We start from the raw sequence: 23,479 nt of genomic DNA on the forward strand, positions 1-23,479 counted from the left end.
CCACGACCTGAGCACGGCCCAACAGGCTTCTTCATCCTCTTCAAGCTTCCTCTGTAGCACCCTCAAATTCCGTTGCATCTCTGTTTCCACCTTTGCCTGGGTTACTAACTAAAGAAGCACATCCTCATGAAGACAAACTAGTGTTTCAAAGCGGGCATCTTTCTCTCAGACCACCTGCTGCATGGAACTCAACTGAGCAGCTTGCTCTGCCTGTGTCTGGCTGAGCCGGGCTTGCAAAGTGCTAATGAGTTCCTCCTTCTCTTTGAGCTGTTGCTCCATCATTGGAAATTCTTCCATCTCTGTTGAATTCTTATCAAACTTCCAGTAGTTGAATAGACCGGGCTTAATGAAGTGCCTGTTCACTTTTATCTTGCAGAAGCTTTGAATTTTCATTCTTTAGAGCAACATGGGCAGAGTGGAGTTCTTCCTCAGTTTCTTGAAGACTCAAAATGTGAGAGGTCTTCTCTTCCATTTCTGCTTTGTGCTTCTGCTCCAAAGCACTGTATCGGGACTAAAGTTCAGCCTGGGCTTGACCGGCTTACTCAGGCTGTTCCAGAATAGTATAAGAATGCTAATTCTGATTCTCAGGCTACACTCTGCAAAAGGGGCCCTGAGGAAATTGGGGATTTGACTCCTCTTATTTTGCCTATTGAAATCAAAAGATAGGTCAGGAATGCCCTGAAATAGAGCTAACAATACAAGGGCGTAAGATCACAAGACTCTTAGATACAGGAGCTAATGTATCTGTTATTGTTCAGCAACATTAGCATTCTTCCTAGCCCACTTATAAAGCAGTCTATGAGCTGTGAGGCGTAGGACAGAGAAAGTCCCCCCAACAAAGCTCTAGTTTTTTACAATGGGAAGATAAAGAAGGTCATTCTGGACTTTTTCAGCCTTATATGCTCCCAAGATTGCCTGTTAATATTGTAGTGTAGAGATATTTTTAAAAATATGGGAGTGTTGCTTGTTAGTCCTAATAATTTAGTCAGTGTTCAATTGCTTGATCAGGGATTTTTGCCCACTAAGGGAAAGAACAACGGGGAATTCTCACCCCCATAGAAGTGGCACCCAATACCAGAAGGTGTGGATTAGGGTATCAAAATTTAGCATAGAGGCTCTGGTAGCTCCTGCTACCCCAATAATGCATTGTGCAGACCCAATTACTTGGAAATCAGATGATCCTGTATGGGTAGACCAATGGCCCCTCTCTCAGGAGAAACTTAGGGCAGCTGCTCAATTGATACACAGCAGTTACAGCTTGGGCACATTGAATCTTCTTATAACCCATAGAATATGCCTATATTGGTTAGTAAAAAGAAATCAGGAAACTGGAGGCTATTACAAGATTTGAGAGCAATAAATAAGACTATGGAAATTATAGGTCCTCTCCAGCCAGGACTCCCCTCTCCTAATGCCATTCCATGGGGTTTTTCACCTTATTATTATTGCTTTGAAGGATTGTTTTTTTACTATTCCTTTAAGCCTCATGATTGCAAGCATTTTGCATTCAGTGTTCTTTCACTTAATTTCCAGGCTCCCATGGAGAGATACTAGTGGAGAGTTTTGCCTCAAAGTATGGCTAACAGTCCTACCTTGTGCCCAAAAATATGTTACTCAAGCTATCTCTCCAGTATGAAGGCAGCACCCTAAGGCGTACATAATTCATTATATGGATATTTTTATTGCTCATCCAGATAAAGACACTGTGTTGACCATTTTGCAACAACTAGAATATTCTTTGAAAGAATCAGGACTGTATATAGCTCCTGAAAAGGTACAGCAATCTTTACCTTTCTCTTATTTAGGACAAATTATTGAGGGACAACAAATTTGTCCACAAAAATTAGAAATCAGGACAGATCATTTGCAAACTTTAAACGATTTCCATAAATTATTAGGAGATATTAATTGGCTTAGACCTTCCTTGAAATTAACTACAGGGGAACTGAAGCCACTTTTTTTTTTTTAAGCCACCTTTTGATATTCTTAGAGGTTTGGCTGAACCAGCTTCTCCTCGGCTACTTACAGCTATGGGACAGCAAGCTTTACAGCTTGTAGAAATAGCCTTACAGCAAGATTCATTTAGCTGTTACTCCTAAGATCTTGTTGCCTTCTTGATTATCAAGGGGCATAGGCGACTTTTATAGCTTATAGGTTTTGAGCCTAAAATTATTGTTGTTCCTTTTTCAAAAGATCAACAACAATGGCTCTAGGAAACTTCCACAAAAATGGCAAATTGCTTTTGTAAATTTTACGGGCCAAATTGATTCTTAATACCCAGCTGGTAAAATAGTTCAATTTTCATTAATTACTACATTTGTCTTTCCTAAGACAATTGTTAATGAGTCCATTCCTGAAGCACCTACAGTCTTTACTGATGGGTCCAGCTCAGGAATGGCAGGCTTAATAATTAATAGACAAATTGATATCGAAACATTCACTTTGAAATCAGCTCAAAGAGTAGAATTACATACCATTATCACGGCTTTTCAGCATTTGCCGTGTTCCTCCTTTGATCTATATACAGACAGCAAATATCTACTTATGGTTGTTTCCACTGTAGAGACTGCTGTCTTAGGGACAACTGCTGATGAGGAACTATTTCAGCAATTTCTCCTTCAAAGACTTGTAAGTCAATGTAGAGCTCAATATTTTATAGGACATATTCGAGTTCACTCCATGCTCCCTGGAGCTTTAGCACAAGGGAATGCCCTTGCTGCAGATAGTTAAATCCTGTCCAAAGTGTCCTATACTACAATCTGTCCCTTTGTTTGGAGTTAACCCTCGAGGACTCCTACCAGGACAACTTTGGCAAATGGATGTTACTCATATACCTTCATTTGGCAAACTGTCATTTGTCCACGTTAAAGTGGATACTTATTCTGGATTTATAATAGCCTTTGCCAGAACAGGAGAGGCTGCTAAGCATGTTCTGTCCTAAACTGATTAAAACTGACAATACTCCTACATATGTAGGAAAAGCATTTACTATATTTTGTCAAACCTTTCAAATTACTGGTATTTCTTATAATCTTTAAAGTCAGGTATTATTAAAGTGTACACAGCAAATATTTAAGGTCAGTTTTAAAAAATATAAAAGGGGGAGTCATATCCTTATCATGCCTTTTAAAAAATATTTCTTTTGAATGCTGATGTACAGGAGACGCCAAACCTCTTTCTCCTGCAAACTTCTACCCTCTTTTATTTGATCCAGCTAATAATGCTGTTTTGTCTTTTTCCAAATAGCTCCAGATATACGGAAAAAGTTTATATAGGCAGATAAGGACGCTCAAATCCCTCAGCGAGATGTTCTGAGCATGGTTTTTAAGGTCTATAATGACCAAGAGGCAGACAAAGCCCAAAAGAGATCGGGTAAAATACCACCTCTTGGCATATGCCCTTAAAGGCTTCAAGGCCCCAAACGGGCATCATCAGACTCCATCTGGGCCCTGCTTCAATAGTGGAAAGAAAGGTCATTGGGCTAAAGCCTGCCAGGCTTCTCGGCCCCCAACAGGGACATGCCTTTGCTGTGGGGAAAAAGGGACACTGGAAGGTAAGCTGCCTCCTCACTCCTCTAAGGGAGGGTTCAGTCTCTTCCAGCCCTGCTCCAGCCACCTGTGACCTGACCTTGCCCAGCCTGCTGGGACTTGCCACTGAAGGCTAAAGGTGCCCAGGACTGTCAGCCCCATTTCACGTCACTGTGGACAAGCCTAGGGTATTTCTTCCAAGTAGCAGGTAAACTGATCTCATTTCTTTTTTCAAAAAATTTATTGATTGATTTTAGAGAGAGGAGAGAGAGAGAGCAGTGGGAAGGAGAGAGAAGCATCAACTTGTAGTAGTTGCTTCTCATATGTGCCTTGACCGAGCAAGCCCAGGGCTTCGAACTGGCAACCTCAGCATTCCAGGTCGATGCTTTTATCCACTTGCCACCACAGGTCAGGCTGATCTCATTTCTTATGGATATGAGGGCGACTTACTAAGCCTTGCCTGAATATTCAGGTTTTTATTCATCCCTTGAAGATCTCTGTTGTGGGTGTTGATAGTCCTATTTTCTGCAGCTTTGTTTAATATATAGTATCTCCTTTATTCCTCCTGCCTCAATGCCCCATGCCTATTTTAAGATGGGACCTGCTCCTAACTTAGACGAATTTACCTCTGCCACCCAGCATAGTGTATCCCAAGGTTCTCCTCACCACCTCCATGGCTACAAAACTCCAGGAAAGGGACTCCTGCTCTCATCTCTCCAGGCTAAAGAAAACGGAAGCTCCATCTCCACACATGCTGTAGGTGGCTTTTCCAGTCTACTTGAATCATTACCAGCTAGAAGCAGCATTCATTGGGACTTGAACGCTAGCTGCAAACTGTAGAAATGTGACAATTCCAGTGCCATGCGGACTTTTGCTGGATGTATTTCCTGGACTCCTGCTCCATGTGACGGCTCTCAATGGGACTGAAGTGGGATTGGATTGCATCTAGAGAATGTGGAATGGTGATGGTGACAACATGGACTTGGTGACATTAACATATTAAGGACATTTATAACAGCAAAGACTCTATTATAGATCTTGCTGTATTGGCTAAAAATTTGCTTGATAATCTAAAAGGCTTTAATCCCTTTAATGTACTAGAATACTTGTTTGGATATGTTAGCATTGGCTATACTGATTTTGTGTTTATTCTGTATTTTTTCAGTCTGCCTCCAAATTGGAATCTGGAAAACTAGGAAATCAGATGAGTGCAAATCTCAGCACACAAAAATAAAAAAGAAAAGGAGTATATGTGGTAGACTGCAAGTGGCAAAAAGCCTTTGTAAATTTGAGGCTTAGCAAAAGGCTAAGTTCTCCCCCCTCAACCACCTCCATATTTGCACCCACTTCACTTGCTTAAGTTGCTGGAAGCAATTTACATGCCCTTCCTCTCACCTTTTGTTTGTTCAGATGTTGGTTGATTTTCTTATGCATGGTAGGGGATTCCCGTTTATGCCTTAAGAGTTCCTGTTTTTGCCTCAGATGTGTGACTTTGTATCAAAGATTTCCTTATTTGCATATGGCTATATGATAAAGCAAATGGGGCTATGGGGTGCTCGGATATTGCCATCAGCCTTGAAGAGGCCTCCTGATACCATCCTTTTCTCAATGAGTCTATTTTCTTAATTTTGCACCATTCTGCCTTGGGACCCAGAATTACTAGCCACGCTGGTCTGCAGCACTCTTCCTGGCACTGGAGCCCTGGTGAGGGACCCTTTGCTTCTCATGGGGAACTTGTACAGCTGAGCTATTCCTCCTGGTTTTAAACTGCCACATGTGGGTTTGGGACTCTACGCCTCCCACCAGTCTTCATGTGGCTTCTTTAAATTACTAGTTGTAGGGTTTCAGCTAAATTTCAGGTGATTTTGAATGATGTTTTTTCCCTGTAATTTAGTTGTAATTTTGGTGTGGTTGTGGGAGGTTTCAAGTACCGTGTTTAGCCATCCTGCCATCTTGACCGGAAGTCTAGGTCTTCTTTCTCTTAATCATAACCATCACTGGGCCCTGGCCGGTTGGCTCAGTGGTAGAGCGTCGGCCTGGCGTGCAGAAGTCCCGGGTTCGATTCCCGGCTAGGGCACACAGGAGAAGCGCCCATCTGCTTCTCCACCCCTTCCCTTCTCCTTCCTCTCTCTCTTCCCCTCCCGTAGCCAAGGCTCCATTGGAGCAAAGATGGCCCGGGCACTGGAGATGGCTCTGTGGCCTCTGCCTCAGGTGCTAGAGTGGCTCTGGTCGCAACATAGCGACGCCCCGGATGGGCAAAGCATCGCCCCCTGGTGGGCGTGCCGGGTGGATCCCGGTCGGGCGCATACAGGAGTCCGTTTGTCTCTTCCCATTTCCAGCTTCAGAAAAATGCAAAAAAAAAAAAAAAAAAAAAAAAAATCATAACCATCATTGTAAAATGCTTTTGAGAAGAGAAAAAGGGCAGCTTTCATTAAAAAAGAAAAAAAAGGCCCTGGCCAGCTGGCTCAGTGGTAGAGCGTCGGCCTGACATGCGGGGGACCCGGGTTCAATTCCTGGCCAGGGCACACAGAAGCGCCCATTTGCTTCTCTACCCCCCCCCCCCTCCTTCCTCTCTGTCTCTCTCTTCCCCTCCCGCAGCCAAGGCTCCATTGGAGCAAAGATGGCCCGGGCGCTGGGGATGGCTCCTTGGCCTCTGCCCCAGGCGCTAGAGTGGCTCTGGTCGCGGCAGAGCGACGCCCCGGAGGGGCAGAGCATCACCCCCTGGTGGGCAGAGCGTCACCCCCTGGTGGGCGTGCCGGGTGGATCCTGGTCTGGCGCATGCGGGAGTCTGTCTGACTGCCTCTCCCCGTTTCCAGCATCAGGAAGAAAAAAAAAAAAAAAAAAAAAAAAAAAAAGCACTCCGTGCCAAGCTCTCTATAAGTCATTTCAAACTCTCTCAATATTCCTGTGATGTGGAAAGTATCTGAGTTGTAGGTGGAGAAAAAGTGAGAAATGATTCAGTAAACATCAAGGAGGCATGGTACTTAAAATGCTTTGTTTACTATTTATATTTTTTATTCAGAAAACTTAAAACAAATATAATTTGCATTGTACTCTGCAACAGCATATGCTAAAGTTAAAAAGCAGAGAATAAAAAAGACTGATATGACTGGCAACAGTATTCTTTATTATTTTTTCTTTTTGGAGAAGCATGCTTTTTTACAGCACCTGTAAACAAGTCAGTGATTTCTGAGTTTCTGATTTTTATATATATATTTTTCCCACCACCCCAACATGTTAGCATACCACGATACCAACTGCATTACATAATAGTTACTAAAGGCAAGTCAGGCGAAAACAAGGGTAGAATTTTATGGCTAAAACTATTCATAGCAGCAACTTTTAAAAGACAATTTTATTAAATCAAGTCATTGCACTTGGTCATTTTATTGCTATAGCAAAACAAGGCCATTAACTTTGTAACACATCTCATTTCTGGTTTTAATGGATTGTCTCATTCTATTCATACATTTCAAGTTTAAATGCAAGCATAAAATGTTCACCAACAAGTCTAGAGAGAGAGCACTTGGGTTTTTTTCTGATCACAGTAAGAAGCATATAAAAAAGAAGCATCTGTTACTCCAGGCCCACTTTCTCTTCCTATCTTAAGACTTAAATTTTCTAAAAAAGTTTCAGAATTAAATTTTGTAAAGAAGCTTTGTGGTCACACATGCATACACAAACACTACTACCGGTATCGAAATACAATTAGGAAAATTAGTAATATTGTGTGTCCAAAGAACAACAAACCTGAAAAATACATTCACAAATAATTTGGCAATGACATGTTCCATCTATTCACCTCTGGTCTGTCATTTATGCTCACTCATAACAAATAATGATTTAACTGCAAGTAAAAGCTATTATTATTACATACCATTTGTGTTATAAAGTTTATGAACAGGAACTAATAAAATTCTCATATCAAGAAAAAATATTGAAAGATCAATAAAGTAATCAGTGTTCCCTTTCAATATGAGTTTGGTTTTCTTTACTTTTTGGTCAAATGCAGAAAAATAGAGACAGTATTTTAATTACTTTTCTATTCTGACTGAGGAAGTTTATAAGCAAATACTTTATACTTCTGGACTCCTGACCATGTTGATTTTATGTGCTAGCGAGAAAATGACCAGCAAAAACTCGACCAGCCTGAAACCTGCTGGTAACTTCCTCCACGCCATTATTAGATTTTTCCAGACTAAAAGCTGCAGGGTTATTTCTAGGATATATTGTTTTTATTTCTACTTGAGGACTTTCATTGAAAGATAAGATCTAACTTATTTAACAAGAAGGAAATCATTCGACTGACAAGTCTTTTAAAAGCATTTGGGCCCTGGCCAATGGCTCAGTGGATAGAGCATCGGCCTGGCATTTGGACATCCTGGGTTCAATTTCTGGTCAGGGCACACAGGATAAGTGACCATCTGCTTCTCCATTCCTCCTCTTTTCCCTTCTCTCCCTCTTCCCCTTTTGCAGCCAGGGGCTCCACTGGTTTCAGCGTGGCCCTGGGCACTGAGGATGGCTAGGATGGTCTGAGTGTATTGATAGCCTCAGGTGCTAAAAATAGCTCAGTACTCGAGCATCAGCCCAAGATGGGGTTGCCAGGTAGATCCCGATCAGGGCACATGTGGGAGGCTGCCTCACTATTTCCCCTCCTCTCACCTAAAATAAAACAAAAAACATTTGAAGAGAAGGAAACAATTGTGTTCAATAGTGATCTAGTCAGAAGAGTCTAAGGACTTTAAAGAGTTAAAATATATGTACTCAAAACAATTGGGTTTGCCCAAAAACACTCATGTAAGTTGTGAATCTAGCATGAAGAAATTATGTATAGGAATTTCTATTATTTTCCACTTAAGTTATTTTATGTGAAACGTAACAAAATTTCATTAACAGAAGATTTCAATATTATAAGATCAAAACTTTAAAGAAAAAATATTGGTTTGGTGCTTTAAAATAACATAAAATGGAAGCATAATAGAGGGTATTCAAAATCTAAAAGTCATTTGCAATAAAAAAAATCTTAAAATTGAAAATTTTTTGCAAATGAAAAATACCAAATTTCTACTTTTAATAAAATTTGACATTTTCAGACTACACATATGACACTTTAAAATGTTCAACTGATGCTCTGGTTTCTCTTCAGATCACATAATCTTTCGTCTTTTAAAATGTTCAACTGTTCACAACTGAATGAATGCTAAATCATCCATTTTGTAAAACACTTTTCAAATATGGTCAACAATATTTGGTTTTAAATAGCTAGAATTTTGATATACAAACACTTTTTATACAGTTGGTTTCTAAATCACATCTCAAAATATCTCCACCATTTAGTTTGGTCTATTAGGTCAATTAAACATTGTAAAATCTGAGTATTTACATAATGATAACTTGCCAAAGTATGAAACCTCAAATTGAACTTATGAAAGTTTTGAGTTCCTAATATTATCACTACTAAAAATCAGAGAAAGGGGCATAAAAAATGAAATGACAAGATAATGAAGTGAGTTATATATGAGCCTGTAAAATAAACATAAAAGTATAACAATGAGGTTGGTGTTTGCATATTATGTATGTGCTGTAGTTTCTAGGCACAAATTAAGGGTTAAATTGACATTTTTAGTTCTTTAGGCCCAATTAATTTAAAATATAGCACATATATCCCAAATATATTTAACAATCCACCTTAACAAAATTCCTTTTATAAATCCCATAGTGCAAGCAATACAAAATATTGTAAAAGAAAAAAAATTATTTTCATTGTTTCATTAGTTATTAACTATACGATGGGTAGAGTAATCTGATATATAGCCAGGAAATTCCTATTTCATCGCCCAGACTATAAATAGCACTGCAAACAAACAGGCACAACAGTGTAATCCAGGGTAAAAAGCTAAAAGTGAAAGAAAAAAAAAAATATATATATACAAAGTTTATATCCCTTATGTATAATGTATGGGAAAAGTAGTGACTAGAGTAACTATAAAGCTAATTTGCCTCTCCCAAATAGTCTATTTTACAGATTATTTGTAAAGATACCACCATATTTATAGTATAGCTCTCTTTAAAAATAATACTACAAGTTTCAATAAAAAAACTATTGTGAACTTTCTTTTATACAGATTCAGTAGTATTTTCAAGCAAACTAAAAAAGAAGTTTGCAATCCCAGCACATAAGAAATAAGGCCTCTTTTTTTTTCTTATATTGGCAAAACAAAATATACATATAAAAAAATCACCCTCCTCCTAGTTTTCTATAGATATGATAGTTCATATACTCATGTGTCTTTATCACAACATCAGCATTTGTTATTTTTTAAAGTAACAAGTCAGTTAAGTCCATAGTGTTGCTTCTGAGTCCGTGTCTTTAAAAATACTGGGTCTGTGCATCTTCAAGAAGATAGGACCGCTTTTTTCAGCTTCTCTATTTCTACCTAAAATACAAAACATAAATTAGACCAACAGACACAATATCTTTACTTTAGTAAAGTTTCTTTATCCTATGTCATTAAGATATGGTCCTACTTTCAAGTCTAGATGATTTCCACTCTAAAATCCAATTTCCAATGGTGTGTACAGAAAATCTCCAAAGGTGTAATACAAAGTTCAACAAGAAAATGTCAATGCAAGTTTCTAAATGATAGGAGACAACCACACAAAGGCAACTATAGTTGTCTGAGCTAGAACAAGAATAAGTTCATGTGAATGTTTGAAAATACTGTAAGAGAATCATTCCTACAAAGAATGAGAACCTTGAAAACAAATTAAGAGTTGTACACATACCTACCACTAAACAAAGGGTACACAGTACAGAACAGCTAAGTTAATAAATATATACATAAATAAAAGACTAGTTTAGTTCTATATTTTTCACTTAGAACCCAGGTGATATTAGTAAATCATCAGTGTCACTTGGTCTCAATTTCCATATCTAAAAATAGTATGTTGTAGATTAAGTTATCTTTTAAAAACCAGAAATGGGCCTTGGCCAGTAGGCTCAGTGGTAGAGCCTGGCATGTGGAAGTCCCAGGTTCAATTCCTGGGCAGGGCATATAGGAGAAGCGACCATCTGCTTCTCCACCTCTTCCCCCTCTTCTCCTCCAGCAGCCATGACTTGAATGGGAAATCTGGCCCCAGGCGCTGAGGATGGCTCCACGTCCTTGCCTCAGGCACTAAACTAGCTCAGTTGCCAAGAAGTGGAGCAGCGGCCCCAGATGGACAGAACATCAGTCCGACGGGTTGCTGGGTGGCTTCCAGATGGGTCGCATGTGAGAGTCCGTCTCTCTGCCTCCCTGTCTCTCACTTGATTCAAGAAATAAATACAAAATAAAATAGAAAACCACAATTCATAAACTTAAAAATTTTTAAAAATTCATTAAATTTTCACAACAGTTATGTAATTTTGACGTATTACAACTAAGTTGACACTCAAAGACACTAAATACTGTGCCAATGGTTTTACGCTAGCCAAGTGCCAAAGAGCTTGAACTGGTAAGCTCAAGGCGCTAAAGCACAGCTTTTATACTCCCCTCACAATCATGACACTGTGGTATATCTGACTCTTTCTGGCATGTGGAAATGTTTAGGCCTTCCTATCTCCTGATAGCATCACCCCTCTACCCAATAGCGCATACAAACAGTACACGCTACAGCTAACGTCTGAAAACTAGTTTATTATTAAACAATAAACAGTTTGCCATATTCAAAAAGTATAATCCGATATGCTCACAATATGCTAGGGATTCTAACCATTCAAGGATGCTTTATTAATTCCAGGATCTTTCCTGATATTATTATTCAACTAATGTATTATTAAACATTTTAGCAACAGTGGGTTGGGCTAGGCCTCAGTCTACAGACTGGATAGAGACAAAATCACTCAGGCATTAGCCTAATGTGCTATTATATCAGTATTCCAAAGAGACATTAACCAACTGTGCCAATTTTAATGGGAGAAGATACAGGGAAAACAAACAATAAAAACACTGGTACAAGAGGGAGAAGGGTTGGAAAGAACAATCCTCTATGCAGTCAGTACCACTCCTTATTGACTGCTATTTGTCCTAACTTTATTTTATTTATTTTATTTTTTTTTATTGTTTTTGTTTTTGTATTTTTCTGAAGCTGGAAACGGGGAGAGACAGTCAGACAGACTCCCGCATGTGCCTGACCGGGATCCACCCGGCATGCCCACCAGGGGCGATGCTCTGCCCACCAGGGGGCGATGCTCTGCCCCTCTGGGGCGTCGCTCTGCCATGACCAGAGCCACTCTAGCGCCTGGGGCAGAGGCCAAGGAGCCATCCCCAGCACCCGGGCCATCTTTGCTCCAATGGAGCCTTGGCTGCAGGAGGGGAAGAAAGAGACAGAGAGGAAGGAGGGGGGGGGGAGGTGGAGAAGCAAATGGGTGCTTCTCCTGTGTGCCCTGGCCGGGAATCGAACCCGGGTCCCCCGCACGCCAGGCCGACGCTCTACCGCTGAGCCAACCGGCTAGGGCCTGTCCTAAGTTTAGATCTCAGGCAAATACTTATATTTTGGAGTTCCATTATTCATTTTGAGTGCTTTTTATTACTCCTAAGTATAATTTAATACTATTTAATGTTTACTTCACAGTACTTCAAAGTACTTTTAACACTGGGGGAAATATAATTTCTACTTTTAATATTGGGGAAATATAATTTCTCTTTAAACATATGATCCTAAAACTCAAATGCCTGAATAAGTGTGTTTTTACAAATACAAAATGCAAAAGACAAAACGTTCTCCTTTAAGAACAAAAATTTATAATACAAGTCAGTGTGAGTCAAACAGTTGATATGACTAGAGAAACTGAACCAAATGGTATTTCTCAAAAACAGTTCATTTGACCCTTGTCATAATTGTATATCAAATAATATACTGAAACTCAACACTGTATTAGTTCTTCTTACCTATTTATTTTTATATATAAATATAAATGTGTATGTATAAACTATAAAAAAATGAAAGTAAAAAAAGTTTTTACATTTCTCAATTTCTACTGTTACACACTGGAAATGTAAGACCTTTTTAACATGTATATGCTAACATTTACCAATTTCACAAAATTTATTAGCTATCTAACATGTACATAGCACTGTGCTAGAAACTACGCCCAAGAACGAACAGACTTCATCTGTCCTTAGACCTAACAGTCTTACAGTCTAGAAAACAGGCAAAAGAAGTGCACAACGTGACAGTGGTAAGAAAGAAAAGTACTACATATTCATCCCTTGCAAAACTAAAGAACATGAATTTGGAAAAATATAAATTACTTTTATTCAGGAAATACTGGTACCAACTTAAGGTGACTGAGCCGGGCCCTGGGAGTCTGTAGAACATGGTCACGAGAAGATGAGACGAAAGGACAACGCAGGAAACACAACAGCAGTCAACACTCAGACTGACTCAGATCAGGACATAAAAGACATATGACAAGTTGAGAACTTTGACCTTTACTCAGCAAGTAATAGAAAGTTCTTGAAAGAACTGAGCAAGGAAAGATTAGTTAGAGATAAGAGTGAGGGAGACTTCAGCCGGCTAAGAAGAAGATAAAGAGCATGAGAACGGGCCGGGAATGGCGGGAACAGGGAGATGAAAGTTAGGACATACGGCTAACAGGCCCGAAAGGGACGGAATTGATAAGAACAGAAGGACCGTGTCCACTTGACTAGAAAGGCAATGAACCATCCAGAGAAACAGAACGGAACAGGAAGGGAAGATGATGAATCGTAGGGGACATGCTACGTCCACGTTCACAGTGGTCTGTCCAGGGAAACGAACACAGTAGCTGGAACCCCAGGACGGCAGCTGGGGGAGAGGGTGAAGTTCAGGTGGAGACGCACTCGAGCCAACTGCGGGACTCGTGGGCACAGAGAAAAGAGGGAAACACAGAAAGGGTGCCCAAGGACAGTACCGAGGGCATAGGCATCAACATGACAAGAAAGGAAGAAGAGAGGGAGATGTTAAAGACAGAAAAATGCAAGATAGTAATAAACGAGCAAACCTTCGAAAGAGTGGCCATGTTAAAGCGTAAACGCTGAGGAAATGGCGGACATTGAAGTCACCATCAGGCCAAGAGTTAAGGGCTGAATTAATTAAGGGTGAGAACAGAGACTGCTAGTGTATGATCTGATTTTGTTTTGCAAATTAATCCCAAATGAAAAGAGAAAAACACAGTAGATCCAGAAGGCAGCTGGACCTGAAAGGAAGCTTTTCTTTGTTTTATGAATAAGAGAAGAAATGGAGTATTTTCATGGAAAGAAGAGTCAATAAAAGAGATATGTCACGTATGAGTAAGAATCGAGTTTTAATAATTTACCACAGCCTGACCAGGCGGTGGCGCAGTGGATAGAGCATCGGACTGGGATGTGGAGGACCCAGGTTCGAGACCCCGAGGTTGCCAGTCTGCCAGCTTGAGCATAGGTTCATCTGGTTTGAGCAAGGCTCACCCGATTGAGCCCAAGGTTGCTGGCTTGAGCAAGGGGTCACTCGGTCTGCTGTAGCCTCCCCCCCCCCCCCCACCAATGCACATATGAGAAATCAATCAGTGAACAACTAAGGAACTGCAACAAAGAATTGATGTTTCTCATCTCTCTCCCTGCCTGTTTCTGTCCCTATCTGTCCCTTTCTCTGACTCTCTCTGTCTCTGCCACACACACAAAAAATAATTGACCAAACAACTTCAGATATTTCACTTCAACTACAACTAAGTGAGATGAAGTGACTGCCTCAAGTTCAAAGGGTGTAGCTTAATCCGTATGAGCAAAGGTTCTGTTTCTGTCAAGTTTCAGCTCCACTGTTGACTTAATCATTTTACATCCCAGTTTTTCACCCTTAAAACAAGAACAATAATCCTTACATTTGTCATGTGTCCAATGAGATAATGTACAGAAAGGGTTAAGCCTAAATGACACATGGTTTAGAACTAAAAGTCATGAGTATAAGTCAGAAGAGAGCTCAAGTTTTGGGGTTCTTTTTGTATTTTTCCAAAGTGAGAAGCGGGGGTGGGGGTGGACACACACACGACCCCACATGCGTCTGACCGGATCCACCCAGCATGCCCAGAGAGTTAGCGCTCAAAAAATATGTGCTCACTCACGAACGGAATGGGACAGGGAGTCAACAAGAGATGAATTCAATGGTTACCACGCTGCAGGGAGTGTCCAGCTGAGCAGGACGGCATAACCTGCAGGGGAATCAGTCACCCAGCTGGGCTGGTAAAAGCACGTCTACTCTGCGCTGACCGCACTGTCAATGACGGCAGAAATGAATTACCTCTAGATTACTTCTCATTGCCTTCTCTTCTTCCAAATCTTTTCGTAGTTTTTCCAGTTCTTTCCTAGAAACAAAGTCTGTATTATTTTTGAGCTTTTAATTAACAATATATTTGACTCGTGTTAACAGTCTGTGGACTGACATCTCAGAACACGGAGCAAACGTCTTAAAGGCAAGAGCCCTGCTGATCGAGAACATCAAACTCTCTATGAAGACGGCACGGTTCAGTACAGCATCAAGACTCAGCTCAGCCACGGCAAGACTGCCCGAGCTTAAAAAATTTTAAGTGAATACAGAACACCTCATGATACAATAAATATGATAGTAACTGGCCTTTAGAAGCAATTTCCCATATTCAGTTATTCACTTCCCATGCTGGACACACTATTCAATTTCCAACCTTTTTCATCTCATGGAACACATAAATTACTAAAGTTGTGTAGCATACCACACCAAAAATAAACTTTTTGCCAATCTGACAAAAAACAAAATAGGTATAATTTTGATTCATTCACACAGATGGCTATTGTTGTATTGACTATTGTCATTTTCCAATTTGACAGGTGCTAAAAATAGCTTGGCTGATTCAAGTATTGGCCCAAGATGGGGGGTTGCTGGGTGGATCCCAGTCAGGGTGTCCCTTCCTCTTAAAAACAAAAAACAAAAAAAAAAAAGAGAAAATAATATTTAGCTTAAACTTATCTAGAACTTGTTTTTGTATGATATTAATGTAAAATATACTTCTAAGCTATTTAACTTCCTATTTCCATAGTTTCCACTAAATAAAGGGATGTTTCCTGTGTCCAATTATTCTGTAATTCTGAGTTCATTATACCTTTATTTCATATCTAAATTAGGATCTACTCCTGGAATATTTATCCTGCTTTCTTCATCTATATGTATAACAATATTACATTATATATATTTGCTTTTTGTTCTGATAATTCAGTACCACTTTCATTATTTTTATTGCTTTTTAAAAACATGTTTTACAAGCATAAACTTTTTATATAACATTGTTTTTTCTTTATAAGACTAGAATCAAACTATACATCTTGTCCTGTATTGAAGAAATACATCACTGATATAATCCTCCATTGATCTTTCCATGTCAGTTTTACTGATTTATTCTATGTATTTGAGATTTTAACACTGAATGCATAACCACTATGTATTATATTAATAACCTATAAAGATAGAGTAACAAAACAAAAACCTAAGAACTCCAAGTCAGCTTTGAAAATATTATTACCAATCAATACTTATGGCACTCAAGTGACCCTCCCTCCTCAATTCCATTTCCCCCTCTCCTTCACAGAAAACATTTTATAGTATTTATTATTCCTTTTCTTCTAATTCTAAAACTTAGAGAAATATATAATGAAACAATATACTGTTTGCTGTTGTATGCTTTTCAACTTTATATAAATGATATAATACTGTATGTATGTGTCTAACTTACTTTTTCCAACACCAGTATTTTTTAGATCAATTCATGTTGGCACATGTGGCCATAACTCACTTATTTTACCGCTATACATTGGATAGTATTCTCCATATCAATATACATACATATTTTTACCCATTCACCTGTGATGCTTGTCTTTAAATTACTGCCATCCATTTTATTTTCCCAGAGGAAGTAAAGACTTCTAAATATCTCATGTATTAAAACACACATAAATCCTAAATATTTTATCCACCCTAGAGCTAATTTAGGAGCAACTACCGGTAATCTGAATATATAATTACTAGTTAATTAAATATAGCACACTTGATATCAAAAATGTAAAATGTCAAAATCAACAAATCAGGAGAGTTCTCAGGTACATGGGTGGTGAATCAGGAAATATTCCCTGAATCAACGAACTTAGTTTATAATATGCATATTGCAGAATCTGTGAAAAAATTTTCTGGACTCAGAAGAGACAAACTCAAGTATGCAAGAAAGAACACTATGTATCAAATTACAAGCACTCTGTCTATATATATGATATACATATGCACATAATATATATTTTTAAGTAGTCACGCAAAATAAATTTTTATTTCTACCCAAGAAATATATATTTATAAAAATACATATACAAACTACAAATACATCATATTATTTACCTCGATGTTGCTTTTAATAAAGAATCTAATGCCAACTGAGTATTGTGGAAGAAATGGTACATTCAAGCTCACAGGTAACAGGGTCTCTGGTAGTGACTTTCACACCAGATTCCACATCCCATGAAAACTTGTAGCGGCTACAGGAGGAGGTGAGAGAAGACAGAGCACCTGAACCCTCACCCTCAGGTCAGTTCGATTAGCTGATCTGATCTTTGACCTATTTTAACCACAGGGCTTTTGCAGAAAACGTCCTTATCTTTCACTTAGGGTATGTATCACCACATACCATTATCAGAGACTTTCAGAAGTAACAGATGGGCTTTAGACATCACCTATCCCAACCCATGCTTTATAAACATGCGGCTTGACACTAGTCCTCTGAGCAATAAGCTAAATATAGAGATACACCCTAGATCCAACATAAAATATGGTTTCCCTAATTTTTTAAGACTAATTTTAACCCCTGTGTTTTTAGTCAGAAAATTTTTAGCCTTAAATTGTAGGTAAGTCTGTACCTTTTCTATAATTGGGCTACTAGAACAAGTTTTCTAGTTCAGGTTTTTTGTCAAGAGGAGACAAACACTATTAATAGAAATTTCTTTGAAAACATACCTACTCATATCAGTAACTTGGCAGATTACATTTTTACTCCCCGTGATCTGGAAGAATTCTTTACACAGGGGCCAAGTAGAAATCAAAGAAGTAACAGGGCTACTCACCCATGATCCTTTTTCAGAGCCTCTACGATGCACAGCAGTTCAAACATCTCCGCCCTGAGCTCCTCCAGCGGATTGGCTCTCGCATCATCTGCTTCTGCTTTAGCTCTGACTTCTGAGGGGGTTACGGAAGCAGCTGCGTTTGGTTTGGAAGGACTTGAAGGTGTTGAAAGGTACAGAGACGGCTGAAAACGTAACAGAAATTTTTGTGATTTTATTTGTATTCAAATTTAATATATTTGCCTGACCTGTGGTGGTGCAGTGGATAAAGCATCGACCTGGAAATGCTGAGGTCGCCGGTTGGAAACCCTGGGCTTGCCTGGTCAAGGCACATATGGGAGTTGATGCTTCCAGCTCCTTCTCCCTGTCTCGCTCTCCTCTCTCTCTCTCTGTGTCTGTCTTTCTCCCTCTCTCTCTCTAAAATGAATAAATAAAAATTAAAAATAAATAAATAAATAATAAAATAAATAAAATAAATATGTCAAGCCATTATGTTGTAAACCCGAAACTAATATAATGTTATATATCAATCATACCTAAATAAAAAAAAAATATTTTAAAAAAATTTAATATATTTAAATTCAAAAGATTTTTATAGCAACGAGATGAATAAAGTACTACAAGATACATGGTAAATTTGTAAATACTAAAAGCAGTTTGATGTTCACAACTAGAAAAACCACCAAACTGAAAAATGAACTTGCAATCACTTGGGAGTTTTTGTGAGAAATGTCAAGGGTTTTTATCTCCAAAAAAAAAAAAAAAAAAGAAAGAAAAAGAAAAGGAAAATCCACTAGATTTACATTATGAATAGTTTGCCTACTAGAACATCTAGAAGCAAGAATACAGTCATCCCCCTCCATCCCCTTATCCACAGTTTTACTTTCTTCATTTTCAGTTACCTGTAGCCAACTGCAGTCTGAAAATATTAAACAAACAATTCTAGAGACAACTCATATTTGAAATGGCCATTCTAAGTAGTATGATGAAATCTCACATCGTCTTGCTCTGTTCTGCCCAGAATATGAATGATCCTTCTGTCCAGTGTATCCTCACTGTGTGCATGCTATTGGCCTGTTAGTCACTCAGTAGCCATCCCGGTTATCAGATCCACTGGTCACGGCCTCACAGTGCTTGTGTTCAAGTGACCCTTAGTTCATTTAATAATGAGCCCACAGCACAAAAACTGTGATGCTGGCAATTCAGATATGCTAAAGAGAAGCCATAAAGTACTTCCTATAAGTAAAAAGATGTATATGTATAAAAGAAACATTATAAATGTATATTCTGATACTAACCACTGGAGGTCTGGAAACAGCTATACCAGATAAGGGGATAAAACCGTATCACCATTATGTTATTGTTCTGGTCCTCCATATTAAAGTTGTTATTTAGAATATCCAAAAAGCCTAACTTATAAGTAACTAGGAAGTGTATGAAGAGACATTAAAATGAATACATGATCTGATACCCTTTTATTAGTTCCCTAAAATAAGAGCAAAAAAAATTCAATAGACTGCTAAAACCTGAACAGATCAGATGTAGTGTATCTGATAAATTGAAATAGCAGCCAAATGCCCTGGAATTAATTTGAGGACGAAAGATGACTTTCTTAAATATAAGATGAGTACCAGTTGTGGTAATACTACCTTAAATAAAAACAGGAAGAGTTTTCACAACATGTAACAGATTTAAGAATCCATGTATTCAATGATTATGGTGCCAAGCATCAAGCTAGGTAAGAAATAAGCGATGGCTTCTGACCTAATGAGTATATGTTAAGGGGAAAATGAAACAGATGTATAGACCTATACCTTAAAAAAACAGAGAACACAGAACATTTTATATTACTCATTTAAAATAATGTGAGATCTAAAAACATCAGAGAATAGTGGGACTTAGCTTCAACAGCTCAATTTTTTAGCAGGTATTCTTTTATTCCTTGGTAGAAAAGATAAATCTTAAAGGACATTTCAAATCACACAGCTCTGATATTTACAAAGAATCTTATTAAGTATACAAATCTTAGACCACAATCTTACCTTTGGAGAGTTGCAAGAATCCTTTTTAAGTTCAGATGGCTTTATGTTGGCACTATCATCTTCTTTTGGTGACTTCAAGATTTTTTCTGGGCTTTGAGTTGGCTAAACGATTTTTTAAAAAATCAAGAAACAAAATGCCGAAGAAGTAAAAGTTAATATTTGGATAATAAATAATTTTCACCTTTGTTCTCAGCACCTACTGTTTCACCTTTCCATTATTATTAGCAGAATGTTACATAATTTCAAAGTGAATAAGACAACTGCATATTTTGAGGGAAAAACAGGTTGTCTCTTAGCAGCGAATATTTTCTCTACTTAGGTAATTTAAAAGCACCACAGTACTTAAGAGCTAATATATTAGCACTAAAGTATTAACAGTATCCTGAACAATGTATAAAAAGCATAAAAAGTAGTTACATATTTAAACACCAGGATTAATACTACAAAAACCACTGACTACTTCAAAGAAGAAAGATGTTCTCAATCTTTCCTAAAATGAGTACGTACCACTCAAGTGGATTATTGTTGGACAGGCAGATCATACAGTATCCTGTCCTCTTTTGGGTGCACTGTGGTTACAGTCTCAGGAAACTCCATTTCTGATTCTGGAACCTTCCATTCCCAGCTCTGTTAAATGAGCAGAACGCACTCTCCACCTCTTCTAAATTCAACCATGTGCCACTTGAGTATAACAGCTATCTTCCTGATTTTTAAAATTTAGTAAAGGTATAAATCCTTCCTCAATCTTATCTTCAGAAGGCCTCGATCTGCTAAATTCCTTGTTTTACAGCATAAGTGTGACTCACAGAATGTCCACCATTGAAGCGGCCGGGCAGCCTTCTTCCAGGCATCTTGGGTCTGTTAGCAGTGAGGTGTAGCAAGTTTTCTGAGGAAGCTATATCATCAAAATTTACAAGATCTGGAGAATAAAATTCAATGTATCCACTAAGAGATAAATGAGCATTTTAAAAGGTAAAAAAGTATTTCTGGATTTTTAAAACTATAAATTAACTTACAAGTTGACCTGTGCTTTTCATATGCATTTAGAAAACATCACTCACCCTTAGAAACAAACATCCTCTTTACCTGATACATTTTATAGCATAAGACTTCAGTAACAATATAAGGTTTGTGCTTTTAACAGATTTAGACCACAGCAAAAAGTCCTTCTTGAAAGATATAAATCTGTACCACAAGGGGTTGTTGTATAAAAAAAGCTGTCATCTTAAGTTCCTGTTTATAAAAAACATGATTTATTTCAACTCATAATTATATTGTCATAATTAATGACAATATAAATCAGAAAATTAATCTGTTTTAAACTTCCGGTAGTGCCTGGCCTGTGGTGGCGCAGTGGACAAAGCATCGACCTGGAACGCTGAGGTCGCCGTCCAAGCCCCCAGGTGCCTGGTCTAGGCACTGAGAGAAACAAACTACAAGTTGATGCTCTCCCCTGCTTCTTTCTCTCTCAAAAAGTCAATAAATAAAATCTTAAAAACCCCACAAAACTTTCGGTAGTATCCTGGTAATTCAGATTTTAAGGACTCAACTGCATCTGGGACACAGCTGCTTTTGCACTGCTTTTCTCAATGTCAAGTGCAGTACAGTAATGTGCCTGGGGGTATGTATTACATTATACTGCAGCTGGGACGCACACTGTACTACCATGTTTAGAAATCGTAAGGTAGTTATAAATCTAAGGCAGATAGGGAGAGTAAGGAAAAATCCTACATACATAGATCTACTACTTTCTCCACCATTAAAGACTGGTTGACTTTTGACTCAATAATGGGTGTAAATACAAATCTCGGTAATTCATAGCTCTGAAACAATAGTATATAATAATGCCTTTACTTTTACTACATGATCCAGAAAACCTTGCTAAAGGAGCTGACTTTTTTTTTTTTTAATCTTTCTGAAGCTGGAAACGGGGAGAGACAGTCAGACAGACTCCCGCATGCGCCGGACCGGGATCCACCCGGCACGCCCACCAGGGGGCGATGCTCTGCCCCTCCAGGGCGTCGCTCTGCCGCAACCAGAGCCACTCTAGCACCTGGGGCAGAGGCCAAGGAGCCATCCCCAGCGCCCGGGCCATCCTTGCTCCAATAGAGCCTCGCTGCAGGAGGGGAAGAGAGAGACAGAGAGGAAGGAGAGGGGGAGGGGTGGAGAAGCAGATGGGCGCTTCTCCTGTGTGCCCTGGCGGGGAATCGAACCCAGGACCCCTGCACGCCAGGCCGACGCTCTACCACTGAGCCAACCAGCCAGAGCCTAAAGGAGCTGCTTTTAATTTTGAAGCCCAGGTATCTCTCTAAGTTTATAAGAACTGTAAAAGTAACTCCAGATACTTGTCAATATTATCTTCCTCAAGCCCAGATTGCAAATAGGAGTATTAATCAGCCAAGATACTTGAAATGGCAGGTTTCTTTGGCCCTAGTCTTCCAGGTATAGAATCATTCTTCCTGTCACCATTGCCTGGATGTTTATATGCTTTCTGTCAAGTATTTAGATGTCCCACCTGATTGTTTTATTTTGTAAAAGAACCTAAAGATTCTAATCATATTGCCCTCAGCTTATTCATCAACTTTCATATTCAAAGTAATTCATTTAGATAATTTTTAAAAGGGGATGGAGGACACAAAGGGAAGGCAGAGGAAGAGGTATGACTGTTGACAATATGTATTTTGTGACAACTTTAAGTGTTGGTTGACCACTTAATCCTTCTCCATCTTCATATTCTGGGATGCCTCCCTGTGTTTTATCTTACATCTAGTGACCGGGTTTATATATAGCCACAGGCGATCTAATGCACTCGGTTTAATTACTATCTTCAGTCATTCAAAAGTTGTCTATAAATAATTATAAAATATAATAAGCCATAATAAGAAACAGTGGCTTTAATAGAAAAGGTATTAGACAGTGTGAAAGGCCTGGAATTTAAGCAGATATTTACATATCTCATTTTATCTATACCTACAAAGGAAATAATTGAATAATCAAAAAATGTTAAAAATATAATGCAGTTTAAAGAATGAAAAACTGCTTTTGACACTAATAAATGTTTACTGACAACCTAAAAAAAGAAAAAACTTTAAAAGTACAATCTAATCAGTTTTGCCTGTAGAGATTATTTTCAAATGCATATTTAAGCAACTTGCAAAAAATAAAAAGAAAAACACAGGAAGGGATGAAGACAAATGAAATTGAAAGGGTAAATAAAAGGTAGATTTACAGAATTATACACCATGCTCATGTAAAAAGGTCTATTATATGTCCAGTTCTGAGCTACAACACCAAAAGAAATATTATTACTATTCTAAATTTCTCTCAGGTCCTCCCTTTAAGCCATTAGGTTAGTAAAATGTAATAGTGCACATTTTGAACTCACGATATATACAGCTCACAAAAATTAGGGGATATTTCAAAATAAATATGAAGTGATAGATACCGTCTCATTTTTGTGAGCAGTGTTTTCACACACTGTTAAACCTCCCTGAGCAATGAAAATGCATTCAGACCGTACATGTGGCATAAAGGCACGAAGACCGTTTACTCCTTGCAATCATACTGTCACTGTCAGCCATTTATACTTCTAAATATTGCTGAAGAAGACATGGAGTTTTCAAAAATCACAATCAAATATCAAACTTTGGGAAAAAATAAACTGACTTTTATGGTTTTCAATTAAACAAAAAAATTTTATGAAAAGTTATCTTTAATCAGGAAAATTTTTCCAACATGAATTTTATTTTAAAATGGAAAACCAAAGGGTTATTAGAACAGACAG

At 38.4% G+C, this 23,479-nt stretch overlaps 1 protein-coding gene across 3 annotated transcripts in view; it reads right to left on the reverse strand.

Annotated features, from left to right (window-relative positions):
* Window positions 1-6,633: 6,633 nt before the first annotated feature.
* Window positions 6,634-23,479, reverse strand: part of CD2AP (CD2 associated protein) — a 109,064-nt gene continuing 92,218 nt past the window's right edge. For all 3 annotated transcript variants that reach the window (XM_066359244.1, XM_066359242.1, XM_066359245.1), the window contains 5 exons: window positions 20,502-20,614; window positions 19,696-19,797; window positions 17,657-17,838; window positions 14,823-14,886; window positions 6,634-9,964 (listed from right to left, as the gene is read on the reverse strand). In XM_066359244.1, coding sequence (XP_066215341.1) covers window positions 9,923-9,964; window positions 14,823-14,886; window positions 17,657-17,838; window positions 19,696-19,797; window positions 20,502-20,614 — 503 coding nt within the window. In that variant the 3' untranslated portion in view covers window positions 6,634-9,922. The remainder of the gene's footprint in view (window positions 9,965-14,822; window positions 14,887-17,656; window positions 17,839-19,695; window positions 19,798-20,501; window positions 20,615-23,479) is intronic.

Source organism: Saccopteryx leptura, chromosome 1, assembly GCF_036850995.1.
Source record: "Saccopteryx leptura isolate mSacLep1 chromosome 1, mSacLep1_pri_phased_curated, whole genome shotgun sequence".
Classification (NCBI taxonomy): Eukaryota; Metazoa; Chordata; class Mammalia; order Chiroptera; family Emballonuridae; genus Saccopteryx; species Saccopteryx leptura.